The following is a 23,086-nucleotide window of genomic DNA, read 5'->3' as shown; positions in this document are numbered from 1 at the left end:
AAAAGCTTGAAGGAATCCCAAGAGATTCTGACTTGTTGCTGCTTCTCCGACCTTATCTCCTGCTGCTCTCCAAAAGCCATTGCCACCTGGCATATTCCCCCTAGCAGGCACCTAGCCTCCTGCCCAAGGTCACACTATTAATGAAAAGCTGGGATTCAATCCTAGGTTTTCTGATTCCAGATCTGTTAGATTTCCATTTCTTCCCCAGGTGTCAATATGTGTTTATTGACTAATCCAAGGGGTACAATAGACCTCTGCCCCTTCCCCTAAAGTGACTGGACACAACCCTCTCTAACTCCTTTGTCCTTGTTCCACACATGCTGATGTGACTGCCCCTCCCCAGGGATAACTGCTAGCAATGGTACCAAGAATCCTGGCTCTGGCATCAAGACCAGGGTTCAAATCCTGCTTCTGGCACTGACCTTGTGACCTGGGCAAGCCCCTTCATCTCCCTGTTAATACTGATGACCTTGGACTAGGTGGCTTTTTAGTCTTTTACAGTTTAGTGTGACTGCTCCCAGGTAGTCACATTTTGGAATAAGAAACCTTAAGCCAAAAATACTGATTCCTAATGATTTCAAATGTTTAATTATTAAAATTTTTAATTAATAATTATTCGACAGAAAACCAAAGCATTGGGGGGCAGGGTTGTGACTGACTTGTATTGGTATTCCTGAAGTCCCATCATACCAGTAACCTGACCAGTATTGCCTAGTTACCTGTATGTAAGTCTGGCTCTGTTGTCAAATACAACTTTCCAGCCCCATCTGCCCTCCTGCCCCTTGGGAACCATGATAAAGTCAAGAAGGGAGATGGAGGTTCATTTGTGCCCTATAATCCGTAGATAGTAGCATTAAGCTGCTGGATCAAAAGACTGATGTCACAGCAGCTTCTAGAGACATCTCATCAGAACTCATTTCTTCTTCCTAAACGACATTCATCCCTGTTCTGCTGACCCTCAGGAAGTAGAGAGACCCAGGGAAAGCCTTAAGTAGGTAGACCAGCTAGACAGCTGAAATTCCATTCATTTAACAAAATAAATTTCATTACTTGAGATGAATCCACTGGTCTAAGATTTTCTTTTATGATAGTCTTACCGTTCATTATTTCTATCCCTTCTCCCTCCTCTTCTGTTGCTTCCACAGCTACTATCTTTTTTTTGTTCGCCACACTCTTCCCCAAAATGGCATAATCAAAGTAACATTTTTTTAATCCACCTTTTTTTAAATGAATTTAACTAGATGCTAAAATATAAATTACATTTTTATTTAGACCATAAATTCCTTCAGGGCAGGAATAAATGGCTTAGGTTTGATTTAATCTTTGTCCAACAGCAGACTAGGATGCTTTAATGAATATTTTAAGTGAATATCCAGTGTGTTTTCTCTGCCAGGTCAGTCACAGGGTAAAGAGAGATAGTGAAGAAAAATGAGATCTTGAAGGTTATTAAATGACACTGACCTTTTTCTGAATTAGAAAAGAATTGGAATAAGATGACAGAAAGGGAGGTCATCAATATCTATCCAGACAAATAAGGCCACTAGCAAAGCTAGATCTATCCTGCTTCCCTGGTACAACCTCACATTCTCCATCTAAGCAGCAAGGAGGTAGTGCTGTCCAGTGGAAGGAGCCCTGCCTGAGCCAGGAGCTCTGGGTAACATTCCTGCATCTGCCACCGACAGACCATGTGCAGTTGCTAAAGTTAACTCTAGAAGCCTAGAGTCAGTCATTTCAAGGCACAGGTGAATGCCGGTGGATTCTGCTGCACTTGAGATCCAGCTCCTTCAGACCTTTGGGTGTCCCCATCCCCTTCAGGCTCTTCAGTCCTCAAAACGTCTCCTTCGGCATCATTTAACTTAATTGGTTCATTGTGTTCCCTCAGAAAAAGAAGGAAATGGATCACAGATTTGGAGCTGGAAGATACTTGACAGATTTAATCTAACCCATTCCTTTTATTTTACAGATGGGTAAACTGAGGCCCAAAGTGGGAAAATGACAAAGCAACTAAGTATCAGAGCCAGGATTCAAACTCAAGTACTCCACTACCTGGGCACCATCTACACCACCATGCTTTGAATCACTATGAATATGATGGGAGAGTGTTCCATTTAAAAACCTTATTTGTTCTAACAATACCCAAGGCAGGTTACCTGGGGGCTTGGGGGGCCGGGGCTGGGGAAGGAGGAATGGAGGAAATGAATCTCAGGTCAGTCCACCCACACACACACACACACACACACACACACACACACACACACACACACACGACCTAGTTTCAATTTTCTAGCATTCCTAAGGCAGAGAGGTGAGTTTGAAATGCTGGTATATCCCCTATTCCCACAGACAGAGGAAGGCAGTTAACCCTGCATGACTTGTTCCATTGGAACTAAGGCACAATACGGAGGAGGGAGGAGAGCATGTCTGGAGCCCTGCCCCTCCCTCCATCCCTTTTGAAATAGTCTTCCTTCCTTCCCAAGTCAGGAAATACATGAGTAGGTTACACGATCAGCAATGTCATCAGCACTTGGGCTCCACTGGCTCCCCTCTCCTTCCCTCCGGCTTTTGCATAGTCTAGGCAAGGTTTTATTTAGCCAGAACCACCACCAGAGGTCCTCAGTAAACACCATTGGTGGCCATTGTGGCCAGCCCAAGGAAGGAGGGCACATGTGCCCCCCAGGCCCTCTGTACCTCAAACTAAGAGGCCACAGAAGGAGGAAGATAAGGGAGATGTAAAACAACTGTCGTGAGAGTGCCTGCTTCTGAATATGGTGGGGTTTTCATCACTAAGTAAAGAAGAGAAGGTACTCTCCAACTCGTCGAGCCTGAACAACCATCCAGCAGCCTCGGAGCCCATCCTGCCCTCTATCCCACACTGAGGAGTGGGTAGGCCAAGTAGTAACCAATAGCTAGGCCCAGGATCACGCCAAGGAAAATCCAAGTGTTGTAGGACATCACAGCCAGCATCACAAAGTAGCCAATGACCACCTGGACGACATGTAACAGAGACTGGCCCAAGTGACTCAGAAGCAACCTAGATACACAAGATAACTGAGTTAGAGAAGGATGAAGTGACAGATGGGGATGGGGGGCGAGGGGGTTGGATTCAGGACTGGAAAGTAAAGCTATATGGTAAAAAGTGGCCTTAGAGAGGCAACCTGTTCTAGTGGGAAGAAGAGTGAATTTCTGTTCAGAAGACTGGGTTCAAACTGTGTGACTCTGACCTAGTCATGTCACTCTCCGTTTCCTCGTCTGTAAAATGGAGATGATGATATTGCCCACTTCATTTAGTTGATGTGAAAGCACTTAATAACCACAAAGCACCACATAAATGCAAGTAGTAGTATTAGATATTGTGAAATGCAAGCAAAGGTACATTGTGTACCACTAATGGCTGGCCTGTGAAAGCCAGCTGTGCTTGGGAAAAGTAAATCCCACCAGGAGGCTGAAGAGCATTCTATTCACCATATGGAGACTCTCACACCATAGTTCTTCTATGCCTAAAGGCAGGTGGGAAGATAGGACAATATTCAATTTGGGGAGGCCAATCAGAGAGATTAGGAGGGCCCTGGATTGGGCTGTTAGGCTAAGAAAGCCCCAGTACTTGCTGCCTGAGGTGGGTTTAGAGCTGAAGTGAGAACTCAGAGCACTTTTGCCTGGGCCTTCTGGGTTGGTCCAATGCTTCCATGCCCCATCCATCCATCAGTTACCTGGTTCGGTCACTGTTGGCCTGAGCTGACCCAGAGCTTGTAGACTCCTGGTCCATACACTCCATCAGCTGCTGGTTGTCGTTTGGGGGATGGCTGTGCAGGGACCAGTGGAACAACTTTACTTTGCCAACCTTGATGCTTTCGTACAATACGGCCAAAAGGAGGACCACCAGCACAGAAACAGCCATGCCTGCAGAAGGAAGTCCAGCTCCAGAGACCCCAACACAGCCCAGACAACTCCCCAAGGGGCACATGTGGTTCCAGAGATGATTCCCGTACCAGAGACTGATCTCAAGAACTATGCTTCTCTCCACTTCCTCTGAACCTGACCCGTGCTCCCCACACACATCCTTCCTGCCTAGGGTCAGAACATCCTAAAATCCCAGAATTAGACTTGAGATTATCTAATCTAAACCCTTTATTTTACCAGTGACAGAATTGAGGCCCAGAGGGGAAATGACCTATTCCAGGTCACATAGGCAATAATGGGGGCATCTAGGTGGCACAGTGGATAGAGCTCCAGCCTTGAAGTCAGCCTGAATTCAAATCTGGCCTCAGACACTTGACACTTACTAGCTGTGTGACCCTGGGCAAGTCACTTAACCCTGATTGCCTCACCCCCCCCCAAAAAAAGACAATAATAAGACCACATAGGTAATAATGACAACTGCATGAATATAGCACTTTGTCCCCCCAACAACCCAGTTAGGTAAGTAGTGAAAGTATTACATTTTGGAGATGAGAAAATAGAGCCTCTAAGAGGTTAAATGATTGGCCTGTAAGCAATAGAAGCCAATGAATGGATGAGGTGGGATTCAAACCTAGTTCTCCTGGCTCTAGGTCCGGCCCTCCTGCATGGTAATTATATTATATTATATTAATTATATTATATTATATTACATTACATTATATTATATTATATTATATCATATCATATCATATTATATCATATCATTATATTATATCATATCGTATTATATCATATCATATCGTATTATATCATATCATATCGTATTATATTGTATCATATCGTATTATATCATATGTTATATCATATCATATCATATCATATCATATTATATTATATTATATATTAGAGTTACCTAGCGTGGTAACTATTGAGTAACAGAGCCAGCAAGACTTCTGGCTCTCTATCCAGAGCTCTTTCTACGTCATCCCATTGCGCTTTGCCCCTTATGGTCATGCTAGACTTCCCTTGGCTTCCACAAAACTGTCCTTCAAAGGCAGCCTGATGCAGTAGAAGAAGCAGTGACGTAAAAGCAGTACAATCAGGCAGAATTGTCAACATACTAACTACAACTATAGAAGAAAGGGGGAGAGGGGAAGAAGGAAGGAAAACAGGATCAAAGGTGGCAGAATTCTGAGAAGCCTGGGGGGTGGGGAGGGGGACAGGATGACACACAGACCCAAAGTATCTTATTGGTATCTTCATAGCTTGTTCACTCTCTTGTTCCTGTTTTTTCTAATGCTAGGGCTTGGTCTCATGTTTTGTATTTCTGTGTGTTTATTTGGACTGTAGTTGTAGCTGATGATGGTTTTTTAAAAGGGGAAAGTGCACGGACAGAGAGGGAGAGAAACCTAGATTCCAATCCTGGCCCTGCCACTAACTAGCTGTGTTATGTTGGACAAGTCACTAAACTCTGAGCCTCAATTTCTTCATCTATAAAATGGGGTAGTAATTCCTCCTCTGCCTCTCTTACACGCTTGTTCTGATGATGAAATTAAGGAATGAACATAGAAACACACTGGAAGCTGTTACATACATCATTCATATAAGGGGCCGTTCTTCCTATCACCATCTCCTCTCCACTCTGGACATTTTCTCTGGGGACCAGGCTGGGTTCAGATGGTAGAAAACAGCCTCATGAAAGACCAGTGTGGGAATTTGTTTTGCTTGTCTATTTGACTCTGCATAATAGTTACAGGGGTTTTCTTTTTCCTTTTTTTTCCACTGGGGGCACTGAGTAGAAGAGAAAATAGATTTTTATTGATAGAAAAAAAATTAAATTTAAATGTTCAAAATAATGCTATGACTGGGAAGGCTGTTCTGTGCTCCTTTCTGCACTGTACTGGGAGGGGCTATCCTGATGTCCCTGTCCTAGTTAGGCCAAAGGCCTAAAATCTGGTTTCTCTAAGACATTCAGGATATTGCACAAAGGGCACTCTACCTTATGACCCTCAGTTGCACTTCCCCTCAAGAGCCTTCATAGAGCAGAAAGGGACCTTAATGACTATTAAGTCCAACCTCATTTTATAGATGAGGAAATGAAAGCACAGAGAGATCAAATTATTTGCTCAATACTATGCCGAAAGGGCTATAAAACTATGCATACCCTCTGACCCAGCAATAGCACTTCTAGGGCTGTATCCCAAAGAGATCACACAAATAGGAAAAGGACCTACATGTACAGAAATATTTATAGCAGCTTTTTCTGTGGTGGCAAAGAATTGGAAATTGAGGGGATGCCCATCAATTGGGGAATGGCTGAGCAAGTTGTGATATATGAATGTAATGGAATACTATTGTGCTATAAGAAATGATGAGTATTCGGACTTCAGAAAAACCTGGAAAGACTTGTATGGACTGATGCTGAGTGAAGTGAGCAGAACCAGAAGAACGTTGTACACAGTAACAGCCACATTGTGCAATGACTAACTTTGACAGACTTAGCTCTTCTCAGCAATGCAAGGATCTAAGACATCTCCAAAGGTCTCATGATGGAAAATGCTATCCACATCCAGAGAAAGAACTGTGGATTATGAATGCAGATCAAAGCATACTATTTGCTATTTTTTTCTTCTGTTTTGTTTTGTTTCCTCTTTCTGGTGGTTCCTCCTATTGGTTCTAATTCTTCCTTACAACATCACTAACGTGAAAATATGTTTAATAGGAATGTATATGTATAGCCTATATCAGATTGCAAGCCGTCTTGGGAAGGGTGGTAGGGAGGGAGGGGGAGAAAAATTTAAAACTCAAAAGCTTATGAAAGTGATTGCTGAAAACTAAAAAAAAATTAATAAAAAATTTTAAAAATTATTTGCTCAATGTCACACAGGTAGCAATTGAGTGAGGCAGGATTTGACCCCAAGTCCACTATGCCATGCCAGGAGTCATCTTATTCAGGCCCCTGAGCACACTTGGAAGACGCAGCCCCTCTACCCAGCCAGGATGCTCGCGTTGATTCCATATATCTTGCAGCAAGTACAGAAAGGCTTGGAAGGAGAAGCCAAATGCCCAAAGAAGCTACACACTGGCGGTAGCCCATAAAAAAACCCAAAAAACTAAGAGCTCACCATCCCCACTTTTTAAAAGCTTGTAATTGCTACATCTGTTTTATATACAAGGTTTAACAAATGCTCATTGAAGTATTTAAGCCCTCTGGGCTCAGATAAGAGAAGCTAACCTTAAAAGGCCAGGCTTAATTTTCTCATCTGTAAAATGGGAATGTAAAATAGGACCTACTTCATTTTCACAGGGTTGCTGAGAGGATTGAATAAGATGTTGGCAGAGGGCTTGGCTTGCCTATGGATGATATTTTATGAAGATATGTAAGTTAACAGTTTAAGATTAAATGAAAAGTCTTCTCAAAATTAGGATTGACTTGTACACCATACATAAATGCCTGCCAGCCTGGAACTGCAGCAGCTACCAACACATGAGTCCTGAATGGAGAGTCAGGACAGCTGGCTTCTCCACGGGGAAGTAGGCTTTAGAGCTGGAGGAGGACAGGGAGGACATCTTAAAGTCCAACCCACACATTTCAGGAAACTGGGACTCAGAATTTAATGTCTTGGCCAAGTTCCTAAAACTAGTAAGCAGCAAAACCTGGATGTGACCCTAGTGACTCAGTAGATAGAGTACTAGGCCTTGAGTCAGGAAACTCTTCTTCCTGAGTTCAAATCCAGCCTCAGACACTTACTAGTTGTGTGACCCTGACCAAGTCACTTAACCCTGCTTGCCTCAGTTTCCTAATCTGTAAAACGAGCTGGAGAAGGAAATGGCAAACCACTCCAGCGTCTCTGCCAAGAAAGCCCCAAATGGGGTCATGAAGAGTCAAACACAACTGAAATGACTCAACAACAATAACAAACTCCATATATGACTAATAACTATAACTTGTCACTTTTAGGAAGTATAGTGGATGGAGTGTTGGATTTAGAGTCAGGAAGACCCAAGTTCAAATCCTCCCTCAGACGCTTCCTAGTTGTGTGGTCCTGGGCAAGTTACTTAACTTTTGTCTGCCTCAGTTTTCTCGTCTGGAAAAAGGGGATAATAGTAATAGCACCTGTCTCCCAGGGTTGTTGTGAGGCTCAAACTTTTCTCAAACCTTAGAGGGCTATTTAGATGCTAGCTATTCTCCTGGCTATTAGTTAGGTGTGCAAATCTCCTTCTCAACATCCCCATTGGAGCCCCATTTTACTGAGGAGGAAACCAAAGCCCAAATGACTTGCCAACAGTCAGAGAGATGGTCAGCAAGTGTCTGAATTGGGTTGTGAACTCAGGTCCCTTGAATCTATATCTAAATGATGACAGGACCGGGTTCTTGTGAGGACAAAATGAAATGACATGTGTGAAATCAATTTGAAAAATTGTAGAGTGCTAGTCTCTGTGAGGCGTCACATGTATTGCGAGTAGGTCAAATTTCAGTTTTCATGAAGAGCAATTTAGATATGCCTGAATATCCCGGCAATAGGTCATGATGGATGAGCACACGGGTTCTCTAGTGCCCTGAGCCCAGCAGAGGAGGAAGGGAGCGAGGGTAGGAGGGAGGGAGACAGGGGCTTCACACTTTTACCGGCTGGACTGTGGACCCTCCAGAAATCAAAGAGGAGCTCCACCTCACTGGAGAAGATGAAATGCATCTGAAAGGAAGGGAAAGAAAAAGTCAAGGGCAGCCTCCTGGAAAAACAAATGCTGTTTTATTTAAAAGTTAAATCAACTTGCCTGGATCCAAGGGAGGCATACCTAACAGTTTCTGACAAATACACCTATTCATAAATCAAGCATGAACCTGATTTTGTGCTGTGCCAGTTCCTGAGGGCTGGGGATTTCCTGCTTCTGCAGCCAGGCAGCAGAGAATTGGGAGTCAGAAAACCAGGGCTCAGACCCAGGCTCTGCTATTTATTACCTGTGTGACCTGAAGAAAATCACTTAACCTTTCTGAGCCTCCGATTTCTCACCTGAGAATGAGGGGGATTAGAGGATATTATTCCTAAAGGCAATGCCAGCTCTAAATCCTAGCACTATGAGATACAGAATCAAGAGAACACTATTACAGTTGAAAAGTTCAGGAAATATTTTGGGGACTGAGAGGTAATTTTTTTTTCTAGCTTGCCCACCAGTTGATAAGCATCTGTGTGCCAGGTACAGTGAGAAGCACTGGGGAGGACACAAAGAAAGGGCAAAAGACAGTCCTTGCCTTTGAGGAGCTCACAGTCTAAGAGGAGAGATAACATGCAAACAACTTTGTACGAACAAGCTATATGCAGCATACTTTAGAAATCATCAACAGAGGAAAGGCACTAGAATTAAGAGAAATCGGGAAGGGCTTCCCGTAGGCGGAGAGATTTTATCTGGGGCTTATAGGAAGCTGTTAGACAGAGATGAGGAGGAAGAGCATTCCAGCCATGGGGGACAACCAGAGCCGACAGATGGAGTGTCTTGTTCAAGACACCCCAAGACACTCACTGGAGTGCAGAGTAGGCGGGTGGGTGGACTGAGTGGGGAGGGTGATGGGAGATGTGAGAAGACTAGAAAGGTGGGAGGAGGGGCAGGTGAGGAAGGGTTTTGAACCCCAGACAGTGGATCTGTAACTTGATCCTGGAGATGAGGAAGTGTCACTGCAGTTTACTGAATTAGGGAGGTGACATGGTCAGATCTAAACCTTAGGAAGATCATTTTGATAGCAAAGTGAAAGATGAACTGGAGTGGGGAGAGACTTGTGGCAGGAAAACCAGCTCCGAGCTCTTCATTGCCATAGTTCAGGTGTGAGGGGTGAGGATTTGGACAGAGGCTTCAGTTTCCTCATCTGTAAAATTATCTGGAATAATAGCAAGCGCCTACCTCACAGGATCCAATTAGATAATGTCTGTAAATCACTTTGCAAACCTCAAAGCTCCATATAAACACTAGCCATTATTATTATTCAGGTCTGCAGAACACTTAACCTAATTATCTCTTTCAATCCTCACAGCAACCCCTGTGAAATAAATATTATAGTTATTATTATCATCTACATTTTACAGATTAGAAAGTTGAGGCCCAGAGAGGTAAGTGATTCACACAACTATCAGGGGTAGGATTTAAATGGAGGTCCTTGGACTCCCAGTCCATCATATTTCTGCTAAACCATACTATTTCTTATGAATGCATGCTTGTTGAATGCATTCAACCAGCTGTGGAACACAGGACACTCCTTTCTATTTCTGGGCCTCAGTTTTCCCATTTGTAAAACAAGGGGGTTAAACTTGGTGATTTCCAAGATCCCCTCCAGATCTGCAGCCGCCTTAGTCTTGTGATCTGGTCCCAATGCCAAGGATATTTTTTTCCCCCCACAAGTACTTATTAAGCCATTCGGCTAAGTGATTAGGATGCAAAGATCGAAAGTGACATTCCAAGCCTTCAAAGAGTTTAAATGTTTGTTGCTGGTTTTTCCCCCTCAAACCCATTAGCTCAATACTTTCTTGGTGGGGGGTTAAATTGCAGATAGTGGAATGAGAGCCAGCATTTTTGTGTACTTCTCCTAACACACCACCTCCATGACAACCAAAAAATGGGCTAAACTGAATTCTGACAGGGAAAGACAAGAAAATACTTTCTTTTTAAAAGTAATTCAATTGTTTCTGCAATCAGCCAAAAAGTCACCTTCTCTCCTTTCCATACCACCTGTGGCTAAGAAAAAAAGACCAAAAAAACACCTATTACAAGCATGAATAATCAAGCCTAGCAAATATCCACAGTCGCCATGTCCAAAAAAAGATGATCTCATCTTGCGTGAGACTTGTACTTCTCTATCACGGAGTGATGTCAGGGATTCTGGAGATGGAGAGGGAGCTGCCGGGCAGGGCCACGGCCCATCAAGCAAATGCTGAGTCCCACCTAATCCCGGGTGAGATGCTTCCCCAAAACAGGGGCTCAGGCCACTCACTGAGTGCTGCTGCCCACTTTGCTCAGCCCTCCGCTCCTCCTGGAGCCATTGAGCACAACCTGACACAGTCATAGAAGGCTGGAGCTAGGAGTCCTTGAAGATTCCAATTCAGTAATTTTATGGAAGAAAAAACTAAGGCCCAGAAATATGAGGTGATTCCCCAAGATATGTGATCCATCTGTTATTCGCTGGCCTCTGAGGAAATGCACGGTTCACTGGCCTCTGCAGCTTCAAACTCAGCTAGTTTTGCGCTGGAGGAGTGCCTCCCACAGTCCCTAGAGAAATGCCCTCAGATACAGTAGGAGGCTCGAGGGCAGCCAAGTCAAATGCTAATAGAGATGGGGAAAGGGCACAACCACGAAAGCAACCCTGCGGGCTGCATACTATATGGACGTTGTTGTTCATTCTTGACTCTTGGTTACCCCATTTGGGGTTTTCTTGGCAAAGATACTAAAGTAGTTTGCCATTTCCTTCTCCAGTGTGTCCCCATTTTACAGGTGAGGAACTGAGACACATAGGGGTCAAGTGACTTCCCCAGGGTCACACAGCAAATAAGAGTCTGAAGTTTCATTTAAACTCAGGTCTTCCTGACTCCATGCCCCATGCTCTATCCACTGTACCACCTAGCTGCCCTTGCATATTGATTTATAAAATGACATTTTAATATTATCTATGTATTATTGTATTTTTATTCATTTTGCTAAATATTTCCCAATCACATTTTAATCTGATTCTGCCACACTTACTGTGTATGACACCTTTTTTTTTTTTTTTACTTTTGCAAATGGATATTTACTTCAAAGATATCACAAAATACACACCAACATATTGCCCTCACACTTCTTGGGTATATTGTCTCCTAATATCTTTTCAGTCTCTGGGAGACCAGGCTCAAAATTTTAGTTCAGTTCCTATATAGCATTGGTCTTATTGTGTTCATGTGCAAATGTGGCTTGACTGTACCCCATGGACCATAGCACTCCAGGCTCTTCTATCTTCCACTATCTCAAAGTCTGTCCAAGTTCAAGTTCATTGTTTCTATGACACTATCTAGCCGTGTCATTTTTGGCTATCCCATTTTCCTTTTGTCTTCAATCTTTCCCAACATCAGAGTCTTTTCCAATGAGTCCTGGATACCTCTGTTCTTGAGGTCTGCTCTAACAAGGGTTACTAAATACCCTTAAGATGCTCCAGTCTGAAGGTAACCAAAGGCTGGACTGAACCTGATGCCCATTTGCCCAGCCCACAGCTGTGTCCTTGGGGCTGGGTCAGAACCATCCAGCTGCCTCTCTTGACCATGGCACTGACCAATTTCAAGGCCACTCATCCTACAAGCCATTCTGTTTTGATTCTGTGACTGGCTTTCCTGTGGGCTGTTTCACAACTAACAACCATAAAGAGACTCCTTTTCTCCCTGTGCTGAGGTTAGAAAAGCTACCCTTATCTAGAACTAGTGCCACTAGTGTTTATCATGGCAGAGAAAAACCAAGGGTTGCTGCTGTTTGCCCTCAAAGGGTTCCTTTACCTTGCCAGAAGTGTCACGATGCAATGAAAAGGTCACTAGGTTTGGAGTCAGGAAATCTGTGCCCTAGTCCCAGCTCTGCTATTAACCCCAGGACTGATCTCTGACAAGTCACTTTACCACTCTGGGCCTCAGTTTCCCCATATGTAAAAAAATGAAGAGATTATTTTCAGTTCCAATATCTTCTGTTCTAAGCTCCCTTCTGGCTCTAATATTCTAAACTCCAAGGTTCTTTCCAGCTTAAATATCCTTTGTTTCAAGGTTCCTTCTAGTTCTAACATTCTAAGTTCTAGCATTCTTTGTTTTAAGACTCTTTCCATCTCCAACGATCTTTGTTCTAAAGTCCCTTTCCACCCCCCTACCCTTTGTTCTAAGATCCACCTTCCAGCTCTAACATTTTGCCTTTTAAGGTCCTCTCCAGACTAATATTCTGTTTTAGGTCCCTTCCAGTTTTAATCATCTAAATTCTAGCATTCATTGGTCTAAGGATCCTTCCAGCTCCAATAATCTATCTTCTAACATGCTGTGTTCTAAGATCCCTTCTAACCCTAACTTTCTATGATTCTGCAGGTTACTGTGGAACCATGTTGCTACTGGGATTGCTTTTTCTAAGGATACTGGGGATCTGAGATGATAAATACCATTGTCTTTCTAACAGTTGGCTAAGGCTAAATTAAAACCCATTAAAATATTTACGGGATACCTTTCATAAATCTGCTATGATTAAGGTGCCACAGCAGATCCAAAAAGTACTAGAAAATACCATTTCTACCCTCTGAGAGCTTACCAGTCCAGTAGGAAAAAGACAAGGGAAGATATCCTAGGAGTCAGATATGTGCTATTGACAATAAATGCTACAGCAAGCAATTCCAAGGAAAGATAATGATCTGGAGTAATCAACAGAAGGCTTCCTGGAGGAGGAGGATTTGTAGGGATCTTGTATGAATTTATTTACAAGTCTCCCTGCTAGAACATAAGCTCCTAGTAGACCAGGGCTGTTCTTGCCTTTCTTTGTATCCTCAGCACTTGGCATGGTGCCTGGGACATAGTAAGTCCTTGATAAATGTGTGTGGACTGCCTAGATTGGTTAAGACAACACACAATGCCATTGTCTACCCCTACCATTGTCCAAGTCTTTCTGAAGATGCCCATCAAAGTTCTGACAATCGTGTAGCCCTGGGCAAGTCACTTAACTTCTCTAGCGTCAGTTTCTTCTTTTGTATTATAAATGGGTATATATAAATTTTGTATTATATTTTAATAATTTTATTTAATATAAATTAATAAATAAATTAATAAAAATTAATAAAAATTTAATTTAATATAAATTAATATAATTTAATAATTTAATAAAATATTAAATATATTTTGTATTATAAAATGGATACTACCTACAACACAAAGGTAGTACAAGGAAAGTATTTTGCAATCCTTAAAGTGCTATAGAAATCAACAAGTATTTATTAAGTGCAGGCACTGTGCAAAGTACCCCAAATGAAACAGCCCCTGTCCTCAAGGAGGTCATCTTGTATCCTGGAGACAATGTCCATAAATATAAGAAAATATAGGGGAGCAGCTAGATGGTGCAGTGGATAGAACACCAGACCTGGAGTCAGGAGGACCTGAGTTCAAATCCGACCTCAGACACATAACACTCACTAGCTGTGTGACTCTGGGCAAGTCACTTAACCCCAATTGCCTCACCAAAAGAAAAAAAAATACAGGGGCAGCTGGGTGGTGCAGTGGATACAGTGCCAAGCCTGGAGTGAGGAAGACTCATCTTCCTGACTTCAAATTCGGTCTCAGACACTTACTAGCTGGGTGACCCTAAGTAAGCCACTTAACCCTATTTGCCTCAGTTTCCTCATCTGTAAAATGGCTAGAGAAGGAAATGGCAAACCACTCCAGTATCTCTGCCAAGAAAATTCCAAATGTGGACACGATTGAATGTGACAGAACTAATATGAACTGGACCAGTAATTTCACTAGTTGAGGGAACTCCTAAAGAAAGAAACTCCCTGTACAAAAGAAGGTTCAAAGTCACTTTGTCTTAGAATGATTCCTAGAGGCACTGAACAATGAAGTCACAGTGTATATCAGAGGTAGGATTTGAACCCAGGTCTCCCTGAATGAGAAGCCAGCTCTCCAGCTGCTGCATTCCCTTACCTCTTACATATAAAGGTAAAAACTTTGAGAAGAAGGAGGTTGCTAGTATCTGGGGGCAATAAGGAAAGGCCTCAGGTAGTAGGTGGTTCTTGGGCTGAATCCTAAAGAGAACGAAAAATTATAAGAGGGAAGGATGGAGAGCGTCCTAGGTATGAGGGATCATCTGAGCAAAGGCACGGAGATGGGAGATAGGATGGCCTATCTAGGGACAGCAAGGAGGCCAGTTTGACACATGAAGAGGAAGAATAAGCAACAAGCCTGGAAAGGTAGGTTGGGGCCAGGTTGTGAATGGCTTTCAATAACAGCTAGAAGAGTTTCCATCTGATCCTACAGCTAACAGGCGCCATTGGCACTGCTTAGGAGGAGGACGAAATGGTCGGCCCTGTACGTTAGCAATATTACCTGGACAGCTGTGTAAGATGATGGGGAGGACAGAGAATGGAGGCAAGAAGACCAACTCGGAGGCTGTTGTAGCAGTCTGGGGAAGGGCTGATGCGGACCTCAACTAGAATGGTAGCAGGGTAGCCATGGGAAGGAAGAGGAGGTCATGGATGTGGGACGAGTCAGGAAGGAAGACTCAAGAAGACTTTGGGGCTGCTGGCTAGATATGGAGGACAGTGGGGCCCTTGACAGTGATGCAGAAGTTGGGAAGCAGGCTGAGCATGAGAGGAAAGAAAATGAGTTCTACATTATTGTTACTATTATTAACTCAGAAAAGTGCCCAGTCTCCCAAAAGAGGTTCTGGGCCTTCAATTATCTGTTTTGTTGTTTTTTCAGTCATATCTGAGTCCCTGTGACCCCATTTGAGGTTTTCTTGGCAAAGATACTGGAGTGGTTTGCCATTTTCTTCTCCAGCTCATTTTACAGATGAGGAAACTAAGGCAACCAGTTAAGTGACTTGCCCAGGGTCACACAGCTTCTAAGTGTCTGAGGCCAGATTTGAAGTCAGGAAGATGAGTTTTCCCGACTCAAGGCCCAGCACTCTACCCATTGTGTCATCTAGCTGCCTTCAATCTTTTCTATCTCTATGCGAAAGAGCTGTAACTAGGCACTTTTGCCCTGAGGCAAACATGAGGAGGTACACTAGAAGGTAATTGAAAGATAGGGGACTGAAATCATAGGATATGGACAGGTGGTTGCTAGGGAGATAAACCACACGGCAGAGGAGCTCACCCTTTCTTACCATCTGGAAGTGTCTTATATTAAGTAATTATTCTTTATAACTTCCTAAGTTCTGTTGTTTCTATACTGCTAATGAACTCCAAAAGCTGTCTGTGCCCTCTAAATGCAGTGCCCTGGGGCTTAGTCTCAGTCACCCTACCTTAGGGAATGACAATGGTAATGCCCTAGTTAAGACATCAGCTAAATCCACCACTCTAACCTTGCCCTTCTGTGGTTTGGCAAGAATAGCTCCAGATGCCATGAAGTCCCTCTGATCCTGGGGAGACATGGAATAATTAATTACACCTTTGTCACCGGTTTAGTCCTCTCCCCAGCCAACAAGGAACAAGAGTTCCAGAAACATTAGCCTTCACCTTGTTTCCTCATGGCTTATTCAGTGCTCCCAAGGGGAACTGGGATGAACTCATCTAATACCCATTCTTTTCTATATGATCCCATCTTCATGGAGAATTTGTCTTGGAGCAGGCCTTGTTCCTTACTAGCTCAGGAACTACCATTCACAACAAGGGCTAGAAGACAGAGATGAGGCTGTAGGATAGATCTCTGATTAGCATAAAGAAAAAAGTCAGGCTATTATGGAGTTGTTTTGTATGACTACACATGTATAATCTATGTCAAATTGCTTGCCTTCTCAATGAGGGGGTTGGGGAGGGAGGAAGGGAGAGGATTTGGAATTCAAACTTAAAAAATGAATGTTGAAAATTGTTTTTACATGTAACTGGGGAAAAATAAAATACTAAACAATTAAAATAAAAAAAAGAAAAGAAGAAAGTCAGGGAAGGGGGTTGGGGAAAGGAGGAGAGAGATTCTAATGACCAGAAAGGTCATATGTTATTGTGGATAGTTTTGGAGCTGAATAGAAATGAAAATAATTATTATTTATGAAGTTATACTGTGACCTACATTTGGTGGAGGGAATTGTCACACTAAGACAATGACAGATCCTTGATGTTTTAACCAGACTGGCACAGTTATTAAGAAGGTTGTGATGGAAGGAAAGAAATGGAGAAGACCACAAGACTTTATTTGTATAGCCCAGGATTGGGAAACCTGCAGCCTCAAGGCCACACGTGACCCTTTAGGTCCTCAAGTTTGGCCCTTTGATTGAACCCAAACTTCTTGTGAAGAGCCACATGTGAGGACCTAGAGGGCCACATATGGCCTCAAGGCTGCAGGTTTCACACTCCTGGGCTATACAAATAAAGTCTTGTGGCCTTCCCCATTTCTTTCCTTTCCTTACAACCTTTAGGATCATGGAAACACAGAATTTTTTTTAAACTGTTACAGAAACTGAGATCCTCCTATGTTCCACCCCTCCCTAATCTCTATTCATGTGGAGAGAAGCACAGAAAGAAAAGGGGATTGGTTGGGAGTCTGGGGCCTGGGTTTCAGTCCTCCCTCTTCAGCTGACCTGATGCGACACTTTGGGTGAGTCTCTTTCCCTCTCAAACTCACCATCTATAAAATGAAGGGGTTCATCTCTTCACCTACTTCTAACTCTAAAATTCTAGGTTTTTTTCTTGGCCTGAGGCATGAAGGTTGACCAGGTACATTCTGTCTCTCTGGCCTCTGACATACCCTTTGTCTTCAGTTGAATTAGGTTAGAACTGAGCTGACCTCCTGAGTTCCAGGAGCCCCAAGCCCCACCCAGAGTGGAAAAACAAAACAAAACAGAGGAAGAACATGGCCTTTGGCCAGTTATTGTTTCCCTGTTTTCTCTAGTCTGTGGCATCCTTTAAGCCTTGGATTTGGCCTTTGCCACTTGTAGTTACAGGCTTTTGCTTTCAAACCAGTCTGTTAGAGGATTAGCAATCTGATCTTCCTCTCCTGGTTGGCAGTGCCTCTATGGACACCCTTGTTCTATGTGAGTGGCATGGAACAGGTTATATTATATGCTCAGAAAAGGTATTATAGATTTAGAGACAGAAGGCCATCTACCCCAAGCCCCTCATTTTACAGATGAGGAAAGAGAAGCCCAGAGAAATCCAGCAACATGCCCATAATCATACAGATAGTCAGGGGCAGAGCTGTAATTTAAACCTAGGGCCTGTGAGCCAAAATCCGGTAATTTTTCTCCTTGACTACAGCTTCCTCTCACTTGAAGCACAGATGAATGGAGAGCCAATTAAAGAGCTCCCATTGCCAGAGCAAGACTGTCAAGTCACCCACTCTGCCTACGGGTAAGGCTAGCCCTGTAAATAAGTACTACAAAACACTTCCCACTCTAAAACCCCCAATAATTCATGGGTTTTTTGACAAATAGATGGGGGGAAAATGTTCAGAATCAGGTTATGGGCCTCCATAGGACACTCGGAACTGAAAATAACTAGTAACTAAAACTTCTGGCTGGGGCCTCAGCATACATCCCCAGATAGCCCAGGGTGCTTACAGCCCTGCAGGATACTGCCTTATCAGGGCCAGCTGCTTATTTTTTGTCTCTTGTCATTACCACATTTGGCATCTCTTATAGCCAACATATTTTACTTCTGTATCTAATAACCTATGCACTTATCTTGCTGTTCAATAATTTTTAGTCATATCCAACTCTTTGTGACTTGGCAAAGACAGTGAAGTGAATTGCCATTTCCTTCTCCAGCTCATTTTACAGATGGGGAAACTGGGGCAAACAGGGGTAAGTGACTTACCCAGGGTCACATTGCTAGTAAGTGTCTGAGGCAGGATTTGAACTCAGGTCTTCCTGACTCCAGGCCCAGCACTCTCCCCATTGCACTACCTAGTTGCCCATGCACTTAACTACTACTGAGAAAAACAGGACCTACAGTCTCAGCCACATGGGTCATTTTGAAAACATTTCTTCAGAGAGTTGCTTTTGTTTTTCCAGGCATGTGGGAGAGCCCTAATTTGGTTCCCTGGCAATCTGGGTCAGTTTCCCCACCCCTTCTACACTCAACAAGAATCAGAAAGGCTCACAGGGTTGATTAGTATAACATAGTACTTCACAAATAAAATAGGAAGGGAGTTGGACTTTCTCGGATTGCAACTGTTTCAATGAAAATTAAAAAAAAAAAGATTGAGAGGCAGTGTGATACAATAGAAGCAGCCCGGAACCAGAGCGGTGAGACCAAGAAGGATCTAACTATGCTTGGGCCATGAATTTAATGGTGTCTACTTGGAAAAAAAACCCTTTTCTGGACCTCAGTTTCCTCACCTGTAAAATGAGCACATTTATCTAAATAGCCCCTAAGGTCTTTTCCCGTCCAGGCGGCCTATCAAAATTTAAGCAAAGACGTCCCTTCGGCACAGTTAAAGGGTAGCAGGTATTTACTTAGGCTCAAGGAGACTTTAGGAAGCCAAGCCTTCAAGAGAAGGATTAGACATTGGTTGAGGTTCCCCACCCCTGGACTAGAGCATTGGTTCCCAGCCCTGGTACTTATTAATTATGTGGCCCTAGAGCAGGTCGCCTGATCTCTCTGAGTCATTGTTCTCATTTGTAAAATGGGGGTTATGGGATCGTTACAAACACAAATCCTCCACTTTATGTGTTCTGTCCCCTGATTAGAATGTGAGCTCCATAAGAGCAAGCAATGTCTCCATTTTTTATTTGTGTCATCAGCATTTAGTATATAGTAAATACTTTATAAGTGATGTTTCATTCCACTGTTCCTAGGAAAGTAAACTTCAAGAGACTATAGGAATGAGATTATTTTATTTTTTCCCCTTTAACAGGTTCAAGTTAGCAATAGCCCACTCCAGAACAGCTGGGCATGGATGGGTCAGTCATACCCTCTTCGAGCTTAATAAAGCCACTGGCATGCAATGCTGCACAGTAAATGGTGGATGATTAATTTCGATAGGCCTCTGAATGTATGACAGGGAGACTTCCTCCCACCAGGCCTGGGACTGGGCCAGCCTGCTCAGTCTGGACCTGAACAGCTGGGATCCCTTTCCTACAATGCTCTTATTTCTTTCTCAACCACAGCCTAGTTCAGAAGGACCCACCCAGGATGGGGTAGGGGGAGGGAGGCAGTATAATTTTCACTAGTCTCTGGGCAAATAGGCAAAAGTGGAGAGAGTGACTTTTTGTTTTTCTTCTTTAGGAAGGAATTAGCAAATAGATTTAGATTATCTGCATTTCAGGATGGGGGACACAACCTTGATTTAATCATGTCCTTGGAAACAGGCAAAACTGCGGTTCAAGAATTCAGAAGGAAATCTAGCAGGGATGGGGCAGAGAACAACCTACCTGTTGCATTTCTCTGATCTTCTCTCCCCACCCCCAACACTTTTGTCTGCTTTTCAGCCGTTTGTATTTGGAGAAGTTTCCTCATGTGTTTAAAAAAAAAAGTGCTTTAGGAGGGGGCCTATGTCCCAATCCAGATTTTGCCACTAACTAACAATGTGCCCTTAAGTCCCTTCCCCTCTCTTGGTGGGAGTTGGTGGTGTGGGTGGATTAGATTTTCTCTAAAGTCAATGTTCTAAGGTCCCTTTCAGTTCCAGCATTCTGTTTTTTATATTCTAATAGTTTCTGTCCCTTTCACCTCTAACATTTTATCTTCATATTTTTTATTCTATCTTTATATATTTAATTCTATGTTTTCTATCTAACATTTAACCTCCTATGTTCCAAGGTTCTTCTGGCTAGCTCTCAAAGTCTGTGAAAATGGGTACTAGGGGAAGGAACTGCAACCTTTTAAAAAAAAAAAAAAAGGCCCAAAAGTCATAATGGTGATTGGTACACTGGTCAACCTTCAGTACCTTCGAAATGAGGGGTGTCTTTTGTCCCAGTCTTTCCAAACCTGAGCTACAGTGTGTTCAGGCTAGACTGATAACTGGAATGACAACCGAAATTGGCAGCCTGGCAGCAGACTGTACCAGCCAGGCCGGTGGGGCAGGGTGCCTTTCAAACTGAAACAAAATTTCACCCGATTTCCTGGAGCCAGCTGTTCTGACTACCTGCCCCCTCAAAAAAAACAAAAACAAAAACAACTTACACCAAAGTCAAATTTGCCCGGGGCTCCTTTCGAAAATGCCCTGATACAAGGCACCCAACACACCGGGGCACTTGGGGACGACCAGGGCCGCTGGAAATCCCCCGACTCCCCTGCTTCCTCTCCCAGCTCGAGTTATATAAATCTTGATGTGCCCTGCCCCTATGTCTGTGTCCCTCTCTGGACCCCAGTCCCAAAGTGAGTCGTCCGCAAGCCCCTTCTAGCTCACAGGAGGGAAGGGCACATTCTTCTAGAGGAGAAGCAGAAAGGAGGAGGAGGACGGCTGGCAGGGGGACACACACCCTCAAAACAACTTTGGGCAAGTCGCTTCCTCTCTCTGGGTTTGTTTCCTCCAACTGAAAAATTAAGAGGGGCTGGACGAAGTGATCTCGAAGGTGCTGCTTTGAAGCACCCTCCATTCTAGGGTCCCTTCAGGCTCCCACATTCTCCGTTCTAACATTCCATTTTCTAGGGTCCCTTCCAGCTCAGATACTCCAGGCTCCCAAGAACGTCACCCACGGGGCAGCGGTCAAGTGCTCACTCTCCATTGCAAGTGGCTAAATGTTGACCGAGGCAGCCCTTGTGTACTCACAGGCATCCTACTGGGGTCTCTCGCTACCGCTCGGACTCTAGCCCTGCAGCCGCAGTTAAGCTGAAGCCGCAGCAAACCACAAGCCACAGCAAATCACGTTCCGAGCGCCCAGGCCACCCGCCGAGTCCCAGGGGCGGGCTCCAAAGCGAGTCACCCTCCCCTTCGGAGGACTGGAAGGCGAGTCCAGCCAAGAGGAGGGCAGTCCGAGGGGAGGGGAATCCTGGGAGTTGTGGTTCCACAGGCTCTGGAATCCTGGGAGAGAGATCGGGTCGGACTCTCCCTCCAGGCAGGTTCCCTCGACTCATTGCGAGAACTGCGTCTGGCAGTTTTGCAATCTGATGCTCAACCGCCTTCCCCATCCGTGCGGTTGTGGCAAAGCTGAGCGGCTCCTTCTTCTCTGAAAACTCAAAGGTCCCGGAGGGATGAGCTAAACCAAGATTTGGGGCTGGGAGGGCAATGGGGGTCTTGGGCTACGTGATCCAAGTTTTCTGGGTCGCCTCACAATCTGGCAAATAACCCATCAGTTTCATATTACTCCCTTCCTACTAAATTTCCTTGGCAGCTTTCCAGGAGAAAGTGGACCCCTCAGTTAAAAGGAGAGGAGAAGTGACTTGCCTAGGGTGACCCAGTAAATTATTAACAGAGCTGGGACTAGAAGCCAGGCAGGACTCTTATTGCCCAGGTGAGATCTTTTCACTTCACCCACTGCTCCTGGATAGCTTCCAACAAACCCCCAAGCAATGCTCATCTTCTTGACCACTTTAATAATTCAGTGGCTCAGTGGTGTAGACCACTTGTTGACAGATTGACTGATGTTCCCTCCACCAGCACAAATCTGAACCTGCTGCCTGCCACCTTCTCCTGCTGTGATTTTGGGCCACTCCTTTCTATAATCTTTGCACAGAAGACCCACCCAGCACACTGGAAACCTTTCACAGGGGCTTTTAATGTTTTGTGAATGCTGTACAAAGAAACACAAAAAGACTGGATGTCCTCTGCAGAGTCAAAATGGACAAGGAATCACAGATCACAAGATCATAGAATTATAGGGTTTAGAGATGAAAGGAAATTTTGAGATCTAGTGCCGCCCTTTTATTTTACAGATGAGGAGATTGAGTCCCAGTGAGGAGAAGAGACACACCCAAGGTCACATAAGCAGTAAATGGCTGAAAATTCTCTTCATTAGAGCCTTAAGCACACTCACTCCTGGCTTAGCTGGTTAAAATGCTTTGTTGTTGCTATGCAGTGAGGGCAAACCTTGACTCTGAAACAGTCAGAGGATACCAGTTCGAGGATTAAAAGGTCCCTTCTAAGAGGCATACTCAGAAGCAAGCTCACCAACCTTCCACATCAGTTGATATTATGCATGTTTTAAGGCGTAGGTCTTTATTGGCCAGGCCTCATTACATCTCTATTATGTCCCAGGTGCTGTGCTACTCCCCATTACTCTCTGGGTGAGGTTGAACTTAATTCCTCAGAGACTGTATGTAGCATTTCACACCTTACATTTATAACAACATTTTTGTGAGGATACTGGAGTTAAAAAGACATGCCTTCAGAGAGAAGCTCAGGATCCTTAAAAGAACCATGCAATTTCCCAAAGGCCTCAATTATCTATCCAGGAAAAAACAAGTAGATAAAGAATGTCTATTGTTTAGATTATGATGTAATAGTTGGATGAACAACCCATAAAACTTGTGCCTTAGTACCTGTGCCTTAAACAAGTGCTGCAAATGGACAGTGACTGGGCCCAGAACTACCAGGAGAGCAGGTTAGTTGGTATTAAGTTTATAATAAAA

General features: G+C 43.8%; 1 protein-coding gene across 1 annotated transcript; it reads right to left on the bottom strand.

The window, feature by feature from the left end:
* Nucleotides 1-559: 559 nt before the first annotated feature.
* Nucleotides 560-21,502, bottom strand: SLC31A2 (solute carrier family 31 member 2). The gene is made up of 4 exons (XM_027869330.1): nt 21,288-21,502; nt 8,525-8,591; nt 3,708-3,897; nt 560-3,031 (listed from the first exon to the last, which is right to left on the bottom strand). The coding sequence occupies exons 1-4, from the start codon at nt 21,291-21,293 to the stop codon at nt 2,863-2,865; spliced, it is 432 nt and encodes a 143-aa protein (XP_027725131.1). The 5' UTR covers nt 21,294-21,502; the 3' UTR covers nt 560-2,862.
* Between the last annotated feature and the right edge of the window lie 1,584 nt (nt 21,503-23,086).

This window comes from Vombatus ursinus, unplaced genomic scaffold (assembly GCF_900497805.2).
Source record: "Vombatus ursinus unplaced genomic scaffold, bare-nosed wombat genome assembly UNPS02014793.1, whole genome shotgun sequence".
Lineage (NCBI taxonomy): Eukaryota > Metazoa > Chordata > Mammalia > Diprotodontia > Vombatidae > Vombatus > Vombatus ursinus.
The sequence above is the reverse complement of the archived record's forward strand: the minus strand, read 5'-3'. Positions and strand labels throughout refer to the sequence as shown.

What these genes read in the sequence shown, in the direction of transcription:
- SLC31A2 (XM_027869330.1), bottom strand. An exon ending in GAGGGTCCACAGTCCAGCCG is followed by an intron (nt 3,898 to 8,524) that starts GTAAAAGTGTGA and finishes TTCCTTCTGCAG; the next exon opens with GCATGGCTGTTTCTGTGCTG. An exon ending in GCCAACAGTGACCGAACCAG is followed by an intron (nt 3,032 to 3,707) that starts GTAACTGATGGA and finishes TTGTGTATCTAG; the next exon opens with GTTGCTTCTGAGTCACTTGG.